We start from the raw sequence: 13,952 nt of genomic DNA on the forward strand, positions 1-13,952 counted from the left end.
GGCCTCCTCTCGGCCTCAGTTTCCCCATCTGTCAAATGGGTCTCTTGATCCTTGCCCTGCTCCCTTTCCTCGCAAGTTGCTAAGAGGGGCACTGGGATCAGGCATGATCTAGCGCTTGGGAAGAGGGTAGGGTCATATCCAAGGAGGGGACCCTGCCAGAGGCTGGGGCAGCGTGAGGGAGGCTGCGGATGTGGCTTCGGACCTCCTCCTCCCGGGGGTTGAGCGCCATGCCTATCTGATGCCATCTACCCCTGATGGCCATCCTCGCTCCCCTCTCCCGCCTTCTGGAGCACCTGTACCACCAGGCTCACAAAGTCCCCGGTCAGCCTGTCAGCAGGACCATAGTCACCTTTCTTCAAGCCCTTCGGTTTTAATTTCTATCAGCTAAAGCATGTGAAAGCCTGCCACTTAAATTTCTATCAGCTAAAGCATGTGTAAAGCCTGCAAAAGAACAACAAAGTATTTTATTTAATGTGTACTTTTGAGAGAGAGAGACAGAGCATGAGCAGAGGAGGGGCAGAGAGAGAGAGGGAGTCACAGAATCCGAAGCAGGCTCCAGGCTCTGAGCTGTCAGCACAGACCCCAATGCAGGGCTCAAACTCCCATGACCTGAGCTGAAGTCGGACACTTAACTGACTGAGCCACCCAGGTGCCCGCACAAAAAAATATATATATATTGAGTGAAATTATTGGCAGGTGGCAGTGCCCGGCCTGAGGGATGGGCAGCTCATGTCCTCCCGAGGACAGCCAAGGAGAGACCAGAAGGCAGAGGTGTGGCCCCCATGCCCTCCTCCTCCGCAGGGTGAAGAAATGGAGGGGAGCCCTGCCCAGAATGCGGGTCAGCCTGGATCCCCTGCCCCTGAGGGATCCCAGCCCATGGGGTCACTACCTCTCCTCCCTGTGCCTTCAGGTGTGAGGGCAGGACAAGAGCACGTTTTCTGCAGTGTTCTGGAAAGGGTTATCAGAGCCTGCCCCGGGCTGGGTCCTCTCCAGGCACAGGGATGTTAAGCAAGCGAGCAAGGAGGGCCAAGCCTGGAGGACATCCCACATGGGGCCAGGTGTGTTCCAGTGCAGTCTGACTGGTGTGCAGAGTGAGTACAGGGGACGGAGTCCTTGGCTTGGCTTGGGAGGCTCTCAGGAAGGGGTGATATCTGAACTGCGTTTTGGAGTCAAATAGAATTTCAGCAGGCAGCTGAGGGAAGGGTTTTCCACATCCAGCAGGTGTAAAGGCACCAAAGCATCATACGCGTTCCTTCCTTGCATTCCTGCCTCTGTTCATTCTGTGGGCCCCATCTGGGTCGAGGCTGTGCCATTACCTGGCCAGGCCCGCTGGACAAAAGACTGTCATTGGGAAGCTGATGCCACTTCTTCCCAGATCCAGGGAATGAATTTGAGGGCCAGGGATGCAGTCCCCGCCCTTGTCTTAGGAGGCTGTTCCCGGTCAAGGCCTTTGTGGGTACCGTTGAACCCACCTAGTGGGCCTGGGCACGCTAGGGCTGGCTGCTTCTGAGGAGAACACAGCCTGCTAACACCTCCCGCTTCCCCCGCCCCCCGCCCCTCCGCCCCTCCATCCACTGCCCTGCTCTGAGCCTCAGGAGGTGTCTCGCTGGCCCCAGGGCAGCCCTGGTTTTCCAGCCTTGCAGGTCTCTTAATGGTACATGTTTGAGGCCACTCCAGGCTTTCTTCCTCTGACCTCTGATACCAGTCTTGAACAGGCTAGGGTTCAGGCAGGGCTAGGAGCAGCCCTTCCCCAGCCCCCTTGTGCCTATCCGCCCCTCCTCCACCTACCCATCTTTGGCGTATTCATCACATAGCTCTTAAGCACATGTCAAGTCACAGGCCCTGCCCTAGATGCCTGGGACTTGGTGGTGAACCAGAGAGACGTGCTGTTGCCTCTGTACGGCACTTGTTGGGGGCAGAGAAGCAGGCAGGGTTCCAGTCAGATGGAATGACCCAGAGAGGCTCCTCTAGACCACCTTTCCTAGAGGAGGTGGGAGGGGCCGGACAAGCCCGAGGGCAAGAGGGCAGCCAGTCCGGCTGATGACAAAGGGCAACAAGAGCTCTGGGATCCACGTCCACACCTGTGGTCACGACGTCACTGGGCCCCGTCTCTCCCTGAGCCCCTGCGAGCCCTTTGCCTCCTGCCGTCACATTACCCCGCCAAAGTTCGCGCTCACGCTTTGGATAAAACACCCCTTTATCACTCACGAGCAAATTATAAATGTTGTCTATGAAAGCCCTTTGGATGTGAAATGTCATGTAAATTAATAGGGTTTTAGAACAGGAAGGCTCCAGAGGGAGTTCTCAGCTCTGCTACTGTTATTACCTTGGGCAATAATAATAAAAATAGAAATAAAAGTTATTATTCCGCTTGCTGATGGCTTGCCACATGCTGGAGGACGGTGCTGAGCACCCAGTGCCATCATCTCCCTGAATTTCCCAGCAGGCCCTGCACGGAGGCACCGTTAGCCTCCTTGACAGCAGAGCAGAAGGGACCCGGGACGGCAGTTAGGAAACTTTTCTTGGGTCACAACCGGTGAGTGTGGGAGATGGGACTTTGCCACCTTGCTTTGATCACTCCGCACGGTTTCCTTTAAGCTCTCCGACCCCGGAGCCCTTCTTCTGTTAAATGGGGCTGGTGATGTCTTCCTGGCAGGGGGGCGGGGGTCAGGCTCATTGGGATGATCCCAGGTCCTCTAGGAAGGGCCCGGCCAGGGGAGACTTTCTGGGGTCTTGGCCGTGGAAAGTGCTACAGTGGTAGCTGCCGTTTTGCCATTGGTGTTCCGCTTACTTTCTCATCATTTAGACCAGACTCTCTCACGTATCGGCGAGGAAACAGGCGGAGGGAAGGTTCTGCCATTCGCCCTTGCGGGTTGGGCTGGGATGCAGTGGTAGGCCATACTGACTGTTAAAAATGTGAAATATTTCTGTACCTGTTGGTAAATAACAGCTGCCCTGAGCCCCCCCGGAGTGCCTCCCTCACCACCCTGGCTTTCCCCCAAGACTCCCTGACCATCCATGGTCCGCCCATCAGTGATGCCAGATGCAGCGGTGCTCTGCCACTTGATGGCAGAAAGTCTCATATCTCAGGAGACCAAAAAGTGGGGGGCGGGGGGGGGTGTCTACATTTTACATGGGGGGGCAGGCGGAGTTGAGATCACAGATGTTAGTGCTCTCACTGAGCAACCGATGGTGCCAGGATGGGGACCTGGGGTCTTCCAGCCCAAAGTCTTGGGGTGCTCAAGGCTTGAGTGTTTCCTGCCCTGGTCCAGAGAGGTGGGTGCCATCGGCGTGGGTGTTTGGAACCGTGCTGTGGCAGAGCCATTGCAAAGGCCCATATAGAATGAAGCTGGAGGCGGAGGGCGGGGGAAGGTAAACGTGGTGAGGAGGCCCATAGAGACTCCAGGCCATTTAGATTTAAATGGATCAGTGAGAGACCCTGTGGGGAGGAAGCAGGATTTTTTTGGCTCAGCATCTGAAATTTGGGGAACAAGAAGAAGTGTGAAAAGCCATCTGAATAGCCAGCTCTAGAAGGATCAATAGTGAGACCAGTGGTTTGTCCCAACACCCATTGGGGGTAGGTGGGGGAGCATCTCCTAAGCAGAAATTGCAGTGTTTACAAGGAGTGGGGGGAGAGAGAACTCTCCCTCGTGAAAGGAGAAACTCAGAATAGTTGCCGATGTGTCCTTAGAGGCCACGGTCCGGAATCCCTTCACCTGAAGATCTTGGTCTCGGTCTGAGAGAGACAGGCAGGTGTTCCTTCTGTGGGCAAGTGGGGACCCCTGGGTTATCCAGGACCACAAGCTGCTGGCACAGAGCAGCGAGGGCTGCTTTCGGCATGAACTCCCTGCGGCCATCCTTGCTCTTGAGGTCTCGCCGGAGCGTAAGCGTGATGTTGAACAGAGTGTCCTCGTACGGCCAGGAACCAGAGCACGTGGAATGTGTCAGCCACTCTGGATGCAGGCCTCTGACCAGCGCTTCTGATTGCTGCCCGCCTCTTCGAGCAGAATTTGGGGTAGCCACACCCAGGGCTTGAGCTCAGCTAGGAGGAGACCCTAAAGGGGACACAGGGGCCTGGCTGCAGACTGGATGGGTCCATGAGAGATCCCTCCCTTCTCCCTGGCAGAGTGAGCCTTTATCTAAGGCCCTGCTTATTATCGGCCAGTTTCCTCTCCTTCCCAGGGAGCTGGTTTGTGTGCAGTGTGATCCCACAGATGGAGCCCCGCCCCCCCTTTCTTGTCAGAGGCTAGTGACTGTAGGCTCCATGAGGGCAGAGAACACGTGAGTTTCGTTCACTGCTATGATCCCAGTGCTTAGAACGGTTTCCGGCATGTAGTAGGTGCTCAGTAAGTATTTACGGAGAGGGTAAGCGTCTGGAGACTGGGAGGGCTCTAACATAGCTGCCTGCAGAAGTTCAGGGTGAGTGAGGGTACTGTGGGCCCCAGCTCTCTGTTGGAGGGTAGGAGGGCCCAGGAAGAAGGATGCTGGGCCAGAGTCCCCACGTAGAGCTCTCAGCTTCCTGGCTCCCAGCAAGGAAGCAGCACCTGAAGTATGTTCTCAGTTCTCCTCCCACAGTCCTCCACCCCACACTCCAGGCTGGGAGCTTGGTTGAGACTAGGGCCCATTATCAGTCACCAAGGAGATCAGAAGCCACAAAGCTCTACGGGGGGGTGGGGAGCAGGCCTCGCCCCACTGCCGGTTCTCAGGGGCATGAGGACGGCGGGCTGTCTGCTTTGCCCGCTGAGCGCCTCTGATTTGGAAGGAATCCGCAGGCACACTACCTTTCCCTTCTGGCCGGGCGCCCCGGGTCTGTGCTTGCCTCTTCTGGGAATTTTCATGTCGTTTCCAAAGGATGCTCCCTGACTTCAGTTTTTATGCTTCCCTGAACCCTTTCATCCAAACAGAGGCTCTCTGACAACCAGACCATAAAACCTCGTAAAGGTTTGACGTGCAGCGTTCCTCCCCTTCATCCGCGTTGAAACATCTAAAGAGAAAATTAAGCGACACAGCAGTTGCATTAAAAGTTATTTGGGACTATTTTTGTGCCGCCCCCTGCCGTAGGTGCCAACGCCTTTGGGGCTCGACCCCAGAGCCTTTCACTTGCTTTAGGCCCGAGCCCAGGCCACACACCCTTCCCCTCCCTACACCCAGGCAGGCAGGCCTGGCCTTCTCATCGGCCCCTCTGCCTTCCTCTCCAGAGGGACCTTAGCCAGGTGCCAAATGACGGTCATTTTCCTGACTGAGGATGAGACCCCACACCGTCTCCAGCACCTCTGCCCCAGTAGGCGCTCCACCCCTCTCCTGGCATGGGGGGTGGGGTTGTCTCCAGGAGAATGGCACTGTCGGTGTCCTTGGGGAATGTCAGTCTCGCTCCTAAAAAGGTATGTGGAAATCAGATTCCTATTTTAAATGCCAGGAACTCGGGGTTTTGTTTTTTTCTGTTTTTCAATGGACACGTATCATAAGCTTTCTTCAAAGCAAAATTTTACAGTTTGATCATGTAAATGTGTCCCTTTGGATATCAGTTGTCCCCTCTTTTTCAGACCCTCTGTTCCGATCTGAATTCCCAGAGTCGTCCTCCTCCAAAAGTACACCAGCCACCCTTTTTCCATCCCTTTTCCACCCTCACCCCCTCGCAGCCGCCACTCTGTCTCTCTCTCTCTGCACAAAGCTCTGGATTTCCTTTAAATGAACCAGCCCTGTCACTCACCAGACAGGCCTGCCCGGGAGGTGGGGAGGGCCCTGGGCCAGTCAGATGACAGATGGTTTTCTAAACTGTTTTAGGACGTGTTTCCGACATTCTGGGTGACAATTTCTTCTTTGGGTTGCTTATTTTTGAGTGTTTGGATTCTATCAAGCAACACTGGGTTTGGCCAGGAATGTTTGAACCATCTCTAGAAAATGCTGGTGGTTGGAGGTGCAGGACATGCTGGGGAAGGGGTGGAGAGTGCTTTAAGCAAACACAGCATAGGGAAAATTCATCTCATGATGGACAATTCGGGATGGCTATGTGCATCGCAAGAGAGTGTTTCATGAAATCACAGCCTGTTGGAGCCATAAGGAAACTCCGAATTTTCTCATCTCCTCTTTCTGTGAGAGGCACAGAGGCCCACTGACTCATCCAAGGTCACAGAAATAGGGAGTGACTGTGCCAGGACCATATCGCCGGCAGTCCACACCCAGGCTGGCACCTTTTCGTACCGGGCAGGGGAGAGGATGCAAAGAAAGACATGAATTCCCTGATACCCTGTGGCCAACAACAGCGGCCCCCTTTCAGTGTTTACTAAAAGCCAAGGACACTCCAAGGCTTCCTCTAAATCAGGGATTGTCTGCCTCCCCCGTGCATCAGAAGCCCCTGGAAGCCCCTGGAAGGCTAGAGATGTGGGTCGCACCTGATTCTCCGCGTGTCGTGCAGGCTCCCGCAGCCAGGCCAGAGCCCCACTGCTCTGAATGGAGGCCCCGCGGTGGGTCTCACAAGAGAAGGTCACAAGAGTTAGATTCATTGTATTGTCAGGAGGACCTTTCCTTCCACAAGGAAGCGGAGTGATGGACTGTGCAGATGTGCACCACAATTTAACTTTTGGAGGTTTTTTTTTTTTTTTTTTTTTTTTTTTTTTAATTTTAGAGAGCGTGAGCAGGGGAGAAGGGCAGGAGAGAGAGAGAGAGAGAGAGAGAGAGAGAGAAGATCTTAAGCAGTCTCCACGCAGAGCCGGACGTGAGGCTCGACCCCACAACCCTGGGATCATGGCCTGAGCTGAAATCAAGAGTCAGATGCTCTACCGACTGAGCCACCCAGGCACCCCTCACTTTTTGAAATTTTTGAAAGCCTTTAAACGGAAGGTTCTTGCCCTTGGCTGTATACTGGGATCACCTGGGAAGCACTTAAAGGTCCACTGTCCGGGCTGTACCCCTAAACCAGATAGATCAGAATCTCCGGAGGTGGGGCCCGGGACTCAGCATTTGTTAAGGCTCCCCAGGTGGTCCAGTGGGCAACAGGGGTGAGGGTCCGCACATGAGAGAGCAGGGTCCTCTCTCCCGGTGGCTGCAGTCCGGCACCTTCCACTAGTTAATTCTGCTCCTGGCCCCCACTCCTGTGGGCATCTGAGTTAGCCACCCCTGGGGTGGAGGATCACGTGAAGAGAGGCCACTAAATGTTCAGGTGGCACTGCCTTGTGGTTGTAGTTTCCCCAGGGCAGTGACTCCCAGCCCTGGCTCTCATTCACCACTTCAGAGCATCCTTCCTGACCATCAGCAGCTGCTGTTCCACAAGAACCTTCTCTGGGGCAGACTCTGGGCTAGGTCTTAAGTGGGACATGTGACTCAGTCCCCACCCTAGAAGAATTTGTCACCCAGCGAGAGAAATGGGGCGTGCACGTAAAAATAACTGTGCTTAGGTAAGGCAGAACCCGGTAAGTGCCACAGAAGCAGTAAAAAGTCGGCGTGGCGTCACATAATTCTCAAAAAAAAGTCAGAAGTGCCGTTCGCTTCTAATTTGCCATAAAGTTTCTCACGGCTCTGAAACGTCCAGAAAAGCGTCTTGTTCACTGTCAGTGGGATGGCGACAGCTTTTACTTAGATGAGTTAGTAACCTCAGAGGTGTGTTCGCGCCAGCCCCAGGGCCACCACTTTCCAGGTTCGTCATCCTCTTACATCAGAAGACAGGTCCACGCGGGGTCGGAGGTGAGGAAACGTTACAGGCCATTCTGGTCTCCCCTCCTTGCAGTAGACACGAATTGATTACTTCGGGCCCAGAGAAGCGAAGCACCGTCCCCAAGTTACAACAGCAAGGCAAGGCCGGGGGGGCGGGTCGGAGGCATTGACACCAAGCACCGTGATCCTTCTGTTACCCCGTTAGAGGGGCCGAGGAACTCCAGACTAGCAACCTTGGGTCTTTGGGTGTGACTGTCGTTAACTAAGGCGTGGCACCTGCCCAGCCCTGAGTTCCACCATTAACATTTTACTCTTTTGTACCATCAGGAGGAACAGACCACATTCCTGATACCCAAGTTCACCCAGATGGGCCGCCTAAGCTCGCAGGCCCTGAGATTTTATCAACAAAACATTTTTCTCTTTTCTGCCTGATTCACTACTAAGAAGTGGGAAGTATTCGAGCAGGAGGGTCCCGGCTGCCCTCTTTGGCCCAGTCCTTGTTGTCAGAGCTGAACAGTAATGCATACTCTGATTTTGAACTAGGGAAGGTTAGCTCCACTGAAATGGCATTATGAAGCTGGGACAGTATGAAGAATTACAGGCGACCGTTATGGGGAAAGAATTCCAGCCTCCTGTGTGCATCTGACCATCTAACCATGTGGCTCGTCATGGAGAAAGTGGCAGAGCCCTCCGGGCGGTGGCAGGGGGGGAGGCAGTCTGCCTTAGAGGCAGGGCTGATGGCTGGACAGGCCTCAGCAACATGGCAGCTAACATTCATTTGAACTGACTCCCTGCAGGCATTCATCTGAACATTTTGTGTATGTTAATCCTGCACTGACATCATCGCCCCCTTTACAGATGGAGACATCAAGGCACAGAAGGGTTAAGCAACTTGCCCAAAGTCAAAGGTTGCCAAGAGGTTATGCTAGTAAATGGCTAAGTCAGGATTTGAATCCAAGACTTGTGCTAACCTGCTTCACAAGAAGCCTGGTTGCTCCCTTCGTGCATTGGCCAGGCAGGCTCTGCTGAGGAGGAAGCCCTCCCCACATTCCCAGCAGCAGAGAAGGAATGGTCATCTCCCATTCTGGGCGGTGAGTGGGGTGCTAGGGCAGCCATGGGCGCTCATGGACCGGGGGCTGTGCCATATCTTTGCTTGGGCCTCGGCCCCCCCAAGAAGCCTGAGCCCCGTCAGACCTGCTGCTTAATTCCCCAAGGTCTTACCCCAAGTACCCGCCACGGGAGCAGTTCTCTGCTTGACAGCCCAGAACTCCTCTCCCTTCAGAAATAAAATGAGAGGTTTCCCAGGCACGTAGGCTGCCACAGGTGACCTCTGGCTCCTCAGGGCTTTGGGGGAAATGCTGAAAACAGGATCACAAGGCAAGTCTGCGAGGCCCTGCACCCCCAGGTCTTCCAAGCCCAGCCCAGGAGAGCTCATTCCCACCCGGGTCCGTGCTAGGGCCTCCTGGTCCTCAGGCGCATCTTGCTGTCCTAGAGACAGGCTGTCCTCCACAGGGACTGCTTTAGGCCAGGGTCCCCATGCTTCTTTGGCCTCTGACAGCCCCTGGCTGGGGCAGCCCCATCCCAACACACACACACACACACACACACACACACACACCTTTTCTTAGATCTGTGTCTGCCCATCCCCCAGAAGCCCAGCCACAAGGAGAGCCCATTGTCCCCCGCTCCCTGGTAATAGCATCAGGGGCTTATCTGCCAGGTCATCTGAAGAATATATTCGGGGTGACCAGTGAGGCTGAACAGCTTAACAGGACAGGAGGGGGATGGCAGGGAGCTGGGGAAGTGGTCCGGGACAGATTCCCAAGGAGGCAGGGCTGGGTGGTGGGGCTGTGGCCCTGGGGTCCCAGGTGCCGTGTGGGGGTGGGGGTGCTGTGAGAGCTGCAGGCCTCTCCGGAGTGGGGGGCGGCCTGGGCAGCTCTCCTCCCCTGCCCCTCTTCTCACACCTGTCAGTCTGCCTACCCCGTTTGATGGTTGAGATTAAATTCCAGCCCTTAGCGGTGTCTGGTGCTCAGTCTCCAGCAGAAACCTTTATCTGAGATTAAGGATAATGGATTTCCTTTCTTGGATAAGTTTTTTTTTTTTCCTTCCTTTTTCTCTGAGACTTTTTTTTTTTTGTCAAAAATGCGCTCGACTCCAGAAAATAGACCTTTTGTTAAATGTCTTTTTATTGACTAAACTCGCCTCCCCCAGTTCTGTCCCCCGCCCTTCCCCCCACCACACCTTTTCATGCTTCCAGGGAAACCTTCCGTTTCAAGTACGGGTGAGGAGTGCAAAAGAATAACTTGACCTTCCTTCTCTCCACGGCCGGCTTCCTTCTCCTTCAGGGTCCCCCGAGTCCTGCTGTGTGCCTGCAGCCGGGGCCTGGTGTGCGGAGGTTGGGATAGGGAGAAATAACTTGACCTCTTCCTTATTTTCCCTCAGCACTTTGCGCCACCACCCACATTTCGAGAAATCTAGATCCTGCTTGGAAGAAATGGGGAGAGGACTTGGTGGGGGAGTCCCTTCGTTGGTCTCAGGTGGCAGGGGTCAGTGCCACCCTCCGTGGGCAGAGGGTGGGGGGCAGCCTCCAGGCACACATGTGGCCTTCAGGGGAGCTGGGAGACCCATTCCAGCAGCCAGGGATGACCTCGTACCTTTATTTCACCTGGATCTTTCTTTTTCCCCCCTCAACAGCCCTATTACCATATTTAAATGCAAGTATGTCTTTTTTCATTGACGTTTTGAGTAGCTTAGCCTGACCTTTTTAGACTAGCTTGTTCCCTTTTGAACTTCTTTCCTCCCCAGTAGTTCTGTGTAGCTAGGACAATAGTCTTAGAGTTTAGTGGGCTTCTAGTTCGCTGTGTTTGGGGGACGGCTCTGTTTCTTTCCTTTCTTTCCTCCCCGGCTCCCTGCCCTCCGTGGTGCATGTGTCCCCCACTCTGTCCCGTAGCGATTCCATGTCTGGAAGCTGCTGGGCTAAAGCAGAGCCGCTGTCGGGCTGTGTATTGTTTGCTGCTGGCTCTTGGCGCATCATTTAAAACCACCATCATTGGCAGTGGGTCTTGAAATCAGGCCTCCAAAAGTTGAAAAGGGGCCTCCATAAGTCTGCCTGGACGGCAGAGGGTGTTTGTTTCATGTGCGCGTGAGTGTATCTGTGTGTGTCCCCATGTGTGGCTGTGTGTGTCTGTGCTCATGGCCAAGAGAGGCCCAGGGGAGGGGCCTCACCCACCTCTTCCTTCCCCTGGGCCTTCTGCGGCCCCACTGGGTCACCTTGTCCCTTCTCACCTTTAGTCCCATTCTGGGACACCCTTGCTCCCGGGGGTGTTACTAGATTGCACACACACTTCACACGCTTGTTGGAGTTCCCGAGGAGACCCTTCACTGCTGACTTGATCGGGACACAGAGCTCAGACAGAAGAGCCGGATCGAAATCCCCATAATGTGCCTCAGGAGGTTGAAATTGAGAGACAGAGCTGCAGGGCTCGCCCCACGTAGGTCCCTGCAGCCCCCGACTCCCTCCTACAGCTGCCTTCCTGTGTACACAGTCAGCTGGGACTCCCAGCACACCTGGCCCCCTGGCCTGCTAGCGTGAGCTAGTCCAGAACTTAGCCCAGCAGGCAGGCAGAGCCTTAGGAGAGCAGCTGGGTTCAGCGACCTCCTGGCCCAGGTGCCTGTTCTGCCAAGAGGCTCGGTCCCAACCACTCCTGGAATCCCCGGGCCATGCGTGGCCCTGCTCTGGACACACCCTGGGAGACTCCCCTCGATCGGTGCGGGGGGCAGCAGGGACCCCACCCCACTCGCAAGAGAAGTTCCTCCCAATCCTCTCCAATTATTTCCGTGTTCCTTTTAGAACTGGTTTCTGGGGTGCCAAATGTGTAGGAATCAAAAACACCTAAAGGCACTGTGCCTGCCAGAAGCCCGAGAGCCACTGACCCGGGTCCCTCCTGAGAGCTGTCCCGAGGAGATCCCTTTGCACTCCCGTCTTCGGGAAGGGGGGGTGAGCGCGGCCTGTGAGCCCGGTCTGTGCAGGGCCCTTTCCGAGGTCTCTCCTTTACTCCGGCTCCTCTCTCCCTGCCAGGCTTCCCGGCAGCGGCTTACGGACCAGTGGCGGCGGCGGCCGTGGCAGCGGCAAGAGGATCAGGTAGGGAGGTGTGTGGGACAGGCGCTCCCAGGCATGCCCCAGTGTGCGGGGGAAGGTAAAGGCCCTGTTGGATCTGTGTGGCTGCGTCTGTCCACTACTGTCACCACAGCCCGGAGGGTGGGGACAGGGGGGCGCGGGCCAGGCCCTGCCACCCAGGGCAGCTCCCCGTGGGGGTCAGTCTCAGGACTGCACACCAAAGGTGGACCGTGATTCGCTCTTTGAAAAAAGACCAGTGAACTTCTTTTTGACTTTGGACGGCCCGTTCCCCTGACAGCCGGCTTCAGGGCACCTGTTGGTCATTTCCCCCCTCAGCTTTCACTGCTGCTTCACAGGGGCTCCCTTCCAGGAGCCTCTGACCCCGCCAGAGAAGCTCTAGCTTATGAGAGGGAAGCTCAGGGCCCACGGGCGTGCTCCTGGCCTCGGGGCCCCTGCTGCACCTGGCAGATGGCCTTGCTTGATTGGGCTAAAGCCCGAGTCCCGGAAGCCTGGAAGTGGGGCTGACCTCAGTGGAATGAAGCGATTTCCTGAAGCCCCCTATCGCATCCCGGACTCTCCTCGTAGCAGAGACCAGAGAGCTCCTAGACCCTACCTGCCGAGGGCAATGGGATTGTCTCTTGCATAAAATTGCCCCGGTCCTTTAGTCTCCAAGCCCAAACTTTGAGGAGGTCTTAGAGCCCCTCAAGTGAGGTGAGAACGTTTTCCCAGCAGCACGGTGGGTCAGGCTGGAGCTGGGGTGTGTCAAGGATGCCCTCTCCCCCAGATGCCCCCCCACCTTCCTAAGCACATGGGGCTTCTGCTGTGTGCTGGGCCCCCGGCAAGGCCTCCTGGCCTCCACTCCCCAGCCACTGAGAGGCCCTTGCTCCTCCTGGACTCAGTAGCCATGGTTTGCGGCCCCACCCCCATCCCCCAGCCCAACACCCCTTGGACAGGGCACTGGAGCACCCAGGGAAGCAATTATTTGACCGGGCTCTGGAGGAGGGTTGGGGGGAGGGAGGTGCTGGTGGGGTGCCAGGAAGTGGGGCGTTAAAAGCCCAGAGGGCAAATGCCAAAAACCCAAACCCTCAGTGATAAGAGAGTGGCACATGGAGGCCCTTTAGGAACATCAGTACAAATCCGTTCCATGCAAACTGGCACTGCCTCGAGCTACAAAGGATCCACTCCCCGAAATCACCCATTGGAGATTTGTTTGGAGGGGCCGGGAATTGTCTGGGGGCTGCTGAGGGTCAGTTAGCCAGAGAGCTGGGCGCCCGTCCCTAGCCTCTGCCTGCCCTAGCGGGCCTCCAGCAGCCCCACCTGCCCTCTGGCCCGTGTTCCTTGGTGCCCCCTGCCCTGGGGGCGGGGCGCGCCGCTGCCTCGCGTCTCCCTGTTCTGTTTGGTTTTTTAACTTGAGTGCTTTTTGGTATCATTACAAATGAGCCTCTGTCCTACCTGTGCCTAGTGGGGGGCGGGGGGAACCACAAAAAGAAACCTCGAGATTTTTGAGTGTTGTTGGTTGTTTTCTCCGTTCAGTTTCTTTCTTTATTATAACTTGGATTATGAAACTAAACTTTAACCCGAAATTAACCCTGCCTCTCTCCCCACCCCCATTCTCCTTGACGTCATGGCAAGTTTAAAGGGCAGCATGGGGTTCTTTGTGAGTCTGAGAGCGGTCTCCCCATGGTCTCTGCCCCCCCTGCCACCCCCACCCTCTCACGCGCCCCCCCCCACCCCCGAGAGCCAGGCAGGAGTCCCATCCATCCTCCCCCTAACTCCTAACCCCAAATTCCAGAGCCATCTCCAACCACACTTTTTTTTCCAGGATCAGTGGTGTTTTATTTGTAGCCATTTCCATCGGGAGCCAAGTCTCCCAGGGGCCATTCGAGGTCAGCCATGCTCATCGCTGCACTGTTAGTGAATTCTATTCAGGAGTGTGCTCCCAGACCACCTGCCCCACACCAGCCTAGGTTAGTGCAAGGAGTAAATCCTCAACTCCGAGGTGCCTGCCCCCAAGGGTGCAGGCTCAGCCAGGAAGATACAGGGCACCCCACAGTGCTGCCTGGGGGTCAGGGGCCTGGGGTAAGCCCCAGGGCGACGACCAGCCGGTGCCTGCTAAAGTCAGACCACCACCTGGGCTGGAAGACACCTGCCCCCGTGTAGACAGGGTGGCCCAGCCCCTCACCTC

At 55.8% G+C, this 13,952-nt stretch overlaps 1 protein-coding gene across 10 annotated transcripts in view; it reads left to right on the forward strand.

Moving 5' to 3' along the window:
* Positions 1-13,952, forward strand: part of MSI2 (musashi RNA binding protein 2) — a 394,179-nt gene that overhangs the window by 351,490 nt on the left and 28,737 nt on the right. For 6 of the 10 annotated variants that reach the window (XR_009255164.1, XM_058704376.1, XM_058704371.1 and 3 more), the window contains exons 11-12: positions 10,345-10,368; positions 11,729-11,791. Coding sequence is in view for 8 of the 10 variants with exons in the window: in XM_058704376.1 (XP_058560359.1) it covers positions 10,345-10,368; positions 11,729-11,791 (87 nt within the window). In the remaining 2 variants the exon portion in view is untranslated. The remainder of the gene's footprint in view (positions 1-10,344; positions 10,369-11,728; positions 11,792-13,952) is intronic. The other 4 variants (XR_009255165.1, XM_058704372.1, XM_058704375.1 and 1 more) reach the window with 1 other exon arrangement.

Source organism: Neofelis nebulosa, chromosome 16 (genome assembly GCF_028018385.1).
Source record: "Neofelis nebulosa isolate mNeoNeb1 chromosome 16, mNeoNeb1.pri, whole genome shotgun sequence".
NCBI lineage: Eukaryota > Metazoa > Chordata > Mammalia > Carnivora > Felidae > Neofelis > Neofelis nebulosa.